Consider the following 5118-nt stretch of genomic DNA (forward strand, 5'->3'; position numbering starts at 1 on the left):
AAGATTTGAATATAAGTTCCTAATTTCCTCTTCTACTTTTTTGGAACAAATTTGAAACCACTACCAAATTATTTACCCGTTTTTTTTTTTTTTTTTTTTTTTTTTTTTTTTTTTTNTTTTTTTTTTTTTTTTTTTTTACTCTAAAAAATAAATTTGTTTGTAACAATGTCTTAAAATGGAGCCACATCTTTATAAGGGGGTCTGGTAGGGAGAGGTTTCCACCCTTATGAGGAATATTTCCTTCCTCAACTGATGTGGGATCTCACATTCCACCCCCTTTGGGGCCCTACTTCGTTCCCTTCCCCAACTGATGTGGGATCTCACATTCCACTCCCTCCCTTCCCCAACTGATGTGGGATCTCACATTCTACTCCCTTGGGAGCCCTACTTCGTTCCCTTCCCCAACTAATGTGGGATCTCACATTCCACCCCTTGGGGCCCTACTTGGGATCTCTGGGATCTCACATTCCACCCCTTGGCCCTACTTTGTTCCCTTCCACAACTGATGTGAGATCTCACATTCCACCTCCTTGGGGGCCCAACGATACCTGGATATGATATCATTTTTAATAGTTTAAGCCCACTAGCTCTCTTTTGGACTTTCCCTCGAGGTTTTAAAAAGCTAGAGATAAGTTTCCCTTCTCCAACTTACGTGAAATCTCACATTTATTTTTTAAGGTAAAAAACAAAAGGTAAAATGAACGATAATTGCTAATTTATAAGTTTTACAAATTTACGATGCGTTAAAAAAAGAATTAAGATGTCACACATTTAGTATTCATTTGGAAAATTAAGTACTTTTACACACTTGAATAGTCATTCTAAACATGGAAATTTAATCGACACAGTCACAGCGCAAAATGCCTAATCGATATTTTATTTTTAGCATAATAGAGTCTGTGTTACAAGACAAGTCCTCGAGTACAATAGGGTATTATATGGGAACATTTTGGCATTCTCTAGATCTGAACAAAGTTTGCAGATTTCCATACCATAGTTGTTGGCAGAGGAGAAAAGACAGAACTAAAAGCAAAGAGAAGAAAACAATATCTGAAAGTGGAAACCATCAACTATCATGAATGACCAAAATTGCCTCAATAATTGCTATTTTGGTTGTACAGAAGTAAAAGGAATTTCCCTTATGTCTTGTTGCTATATATGAGGTAAGTGGAATATAGAAGAAAGAATTTTAAAGAATATTTAGAGTACCTCTCCCAAAATAACCTGGTGTTCTCTGGTAATATATGCCTCCAATAACCGAGCTGCAATTTCAGCTTTGCTTTTCTTCAGTTTTGTTGCCTAGAAATGCTCTGTAGAGTAAGTATAATTGAGAAAGAACTCAGATTCCTTAACGTACCGTATGTAACGAAAAACTGGTTTGATTCATTTTCGACGTAGGGAAGCTCTCTTTCAATCTCTTCTAGCCAAGTCAGCAGTCGGAAGCTTTCAGAATTAGCTGGCTAAATAAGGTTCAGAATTCCAGCTTCTCATCCTGCAAGTGATTTTTGCTTGTATCCAAATTTCATCCTCTCCATTAGTTTTACTTTTGTGGTTCTCTTCTTGTCCATCTTCACTCTATACCTTTCTTCTCTCTCTCTCTCATATATCCCTTGCCAATGAACTTCCCCTGTTAATGGCCACAACCCCATTTGATTTGAACCACCTTCGTCATCTGCAGCTTCTGCTAAATCTTCATCCATACTCTTCAATAACGTGGAGTTAAAATATTTTGCCCACATAAATTCCCTGCGTTGTTCAACTGGATGCTGCTCTTCGAGGAAACCCGAGTGAGGATCGATATAAACCATCCTCCGTCCACTGTGGTACGCCCAGACATTGACCAGGATTTCCAGTATCCGACAGTAACAGTGTTTTTTCTGCTCATCATAGAAACTAACAGGAGTTGAGAGAGAGAATAGTATGGAAGGAAATGGATTGGACTCGAATCCTTACCTCAAGCTCAGAGGAAGCAACCAAACATCCATATGGTTGACTTTGATTTCTATTCACAGCATCAAGGTAGTGGGTGAACATCCTGTAGTTCCCAAATCCAATTGCAATTAATGGAATTACCTCCTTTATATTAACACAATGACCAAATACGAACAATTACTGTATATGAGTGGGTTATGAACTCCAGGAAACTTGCTACTACTAATCACCTGGAAAACATTATGAACTCCAGAAAGGAAGGGGTTGGCATCACCCAACTATGGAGGGCAGACCAGCGACCACCATCATCTGGCATAGGGGGAAGCGCTTCCATATTTGACGACAATCCAAACATCTCACGAAAGGTGGTCTCAAAGGCGGTTCTGCAATCATTTTGAGTAAAATGAGCCACGATCGAAAGTTCACTATTTCTCAACTATAATTAATTAGAACCAAGTCCACTCAATAGAAATGCCCATAAATGAAAGTACACTCTAACGCCGCATTCTCAGCAGTCAGCATATTATAGATACATAGCCAATTATGAGTGTATGCACATGCACAACGGCCATCAAAGCAGGCATCAACATTTCATTGATGATCTTAACATCTTTTCCAAATGACATCCAGAAACTAAAAACGTTTCATATGTAGGAACAAAGGTTAATGAAAATCATTGTTTGCAATTTCCTGACGAAAAAACCAATAGAAAGCACTAGAGAAGTAAATATCTACAAGTAAAATAAATAAAATGAAGCCATCCCAGCACAGATCTTTCATCCAAACTTGCTTAGATTACATCCATTTAATGAGACATGTAAAATTACCTGCAAAGACCACCGTTCAAGATATCACACACTGACCAGAAAGTGGGAGCATTACTGCCCCCCAAGATTCCACGATTCACTTGCAAGTGTGCCCAGAAGTATATAACATCTCCTTTAGTGTTGTCCCTTATAGTGTCTTCCAAGACATTTTCAGCTTTTGGGAATAAGGAAACCTGTTTCAAAATGAAGGGCTAAATGCAACTTGTATACAAGTAGGGTGAAAGGGCCCACCTTTTGAAAATGGAGGGGGGAGGGGGACGCTGGCAAACTATAAATTTTGAAACAGTCAATCAGTACATAAATACCTTTCTTCCAGACGCCCGCCATGATTGAAACCCAATCCAAGGTCTCTTATGAATGTTATCAATCTTATTTGCAATAGCAAACATTCCTCCAATCTCACAGAGAGTATCCGGATAGTAAGAGTCATTCAGAAGAGGAAGCCGTCCAACAGCATTGACATCATCAGATTTTAACCTCAGTGCCCTTGTGGACTGCCATAAAATTGAAGATAAATTCTTTACAAACTCAAACAGATCAAGGTAAAAAGTTCATAACTGCCCTTAAGATGTGAACGATGAACAAAAATGGCAAAGTCTAAATTTTCAACTAGTCAAATAATACTTCAGAAACTTTTAAGAAAATCTTCAAGAGCTAAAGCGTCAAATGAGTAGAACTTCAAACTAAATGAAGTATCTACATGCATGAATTCCCAGCAGAGTTCTAGCTTAGAGGTAAAACAGATAGGGGTAGTTTTAAAAAAACACAGATGAGTGATTCTTATGCAATTGACTAAGAAAACAGAAACTATAAGTAAATGGAAAGTATGACTTGATAAAAACAAAAGATGAATGGAGCGCACAAGACTTAGTCCACGGTACAAAGAACCATGGTGCATGAATGGCCAAGCTCCAGCACCATTGTATATCTCATAAATGGATACAGGTTGTCCCGTCCTTTCAAGCTCCCCCTCATCTCGTTCATTTGCCTCAAACTTGAGTTTTTCAGATTTCCGGGCATTTCGATATATTTCATCCCATGCACCTAGATCTCTCTCCATTCTTTCTTGAAACTACAGAAAAGGAAGATGATTCTGTATTTAGCTGCCTATTTTAGAAGGATACGTGAGTAGGGAAGTTCAGAACCAGGGGAAAGAAATGGTGAGAGAAAGTAATCCAATTGCAAGAAGGTACCGCAATATACCTCCTCCATTTCAACAGTTTCATATTCTTCAGCATTTTCTATTTCCTCCAAAATATCCCAATCATGTGGAGTTGGAATATCTTGCTCCAGAGTCCCGTTTTCAGTCTCAGAAGAATTTGTTAAATTAACAAAATTAGTTATTTGTGCTTCAAGAGCAAAAATAACACTGGATTTGCTTGTTGCTGCAATCCTCTCTTCAGTATCTACCTTTTTGCTAATTGTCTGCACTGCTTCCTCTCTGAACAAATTCCATTCCCAGGCTCCTAATTGAAGCTGGGAGACAGAACCTGGAAGCTTAACATCTGATGGGAAATTCAGAACATTCTCTAGGAGCCGTGCATAACTGGTAACACATTCCGATGCTAGTATATTCTTAGCAAGTAATTTTCCAGAGGAAGCTATTGCTTGTGAAAATCTGGAGAGCTTCCCATCTGATATCATTCGTGAGAAAGAGTCCAATAAGGCATCAGGATTATGTTTTGGGAAGATAACCCCATGGACGCCATCAACAATCTGAGAACCAGAGAAAATGCACAAGATAAGAAACAGCACAAGGAGAAAGATAAAAGAGGTGGGAGTCGTGCTGTTACATTATGGAGCATATCTCAGACAAACTTACGTAATTTCTCAAGGCAGGCAAATCAGGCACCATGATTGGGATTCCAAATGACATGGCTCGAATAAGTAGAGGCGGAAAACTCTGTATTTCTTGTGAAGATCCATAGAGCACAATGTCAGCCATCATCAGCACATTGTTGACATCTCCATTTAAGCCATAATGTGTTATAGAAGCATCAGGAAGTCCTAGACGTGAAGCAATCTCCTGCACAGGTTTAAAGATAGATCTATTGTCAGAAACTGCTTTGTGCTCCTGTTGTGATACAGACTTCATGAGAGGAGTAAACAGAAATTAGGAACGATGATTTATCTTTTCTTCTTTCCTTTTTGCAGAAAAAACCAGGTATAAAAGGAGTATAAACACAGATCACGAAAAAGGAGGCCAATAACAAAAGTTGGCACAACATTTTAAGATGGAAGAGGAAAAAAAAGAAAAAAGAATCGTACATCAAAAGATAAACGATCCCTACCAAATCAATATATTTTTATATAAAAGAAAACAATAGAGAAACCAGGTAAGTATTAGAAGCATTTTGAA

At 38.3% G+C, this 5118-nt stretch overlaps 1 protein-coding gene across 2 annotated transcripts; it reads right to left on the reverse strand.

Moving 5' to 3' along the window:
* Nucleotides 1–861: 861 nt before the first annotated feature.
* On the reverse strand, nt 862–4785 carry LOC111786460 (the record flags this gene model as incomplete). Of its 2 annotated transcripts, none has more annotated exon segments than XM_023666711.1 (8): nt 862–1877; nt 1954–2035; nt 2163–2315; nt 2760–2932; nt 3065–3253; nt 3622–3831; nt 3963–4475; nt 4582–4785. In XM_023666711.1, coding segments are annotated over 8 exon segments (1914 nt in total), but the record flags the coding sequence as incomplete, so codon positions are not given.
* Between the last annotated feature and the right edge of the window lie 333 nt (nt 4786–5118).

This window comes from Cucurbita pepo, unplaced genomic scaffold, assembly GCF_002806865.2.
Source record: "Cucurbita pepo subsp. pepo cultivar mu-cu-16 unplaced genomic scaffold, ASM280686v2 Cp4.1_scaffold001702, whole genome shotgun sequence".
Taxonomy (NCBI): Eukaryota; Viridiplantae; Streptophyta; class Magnoliopsida; order Cucurbitales; family Cucurbitaceae; genus Cucurbita; species Cucurbita pepo.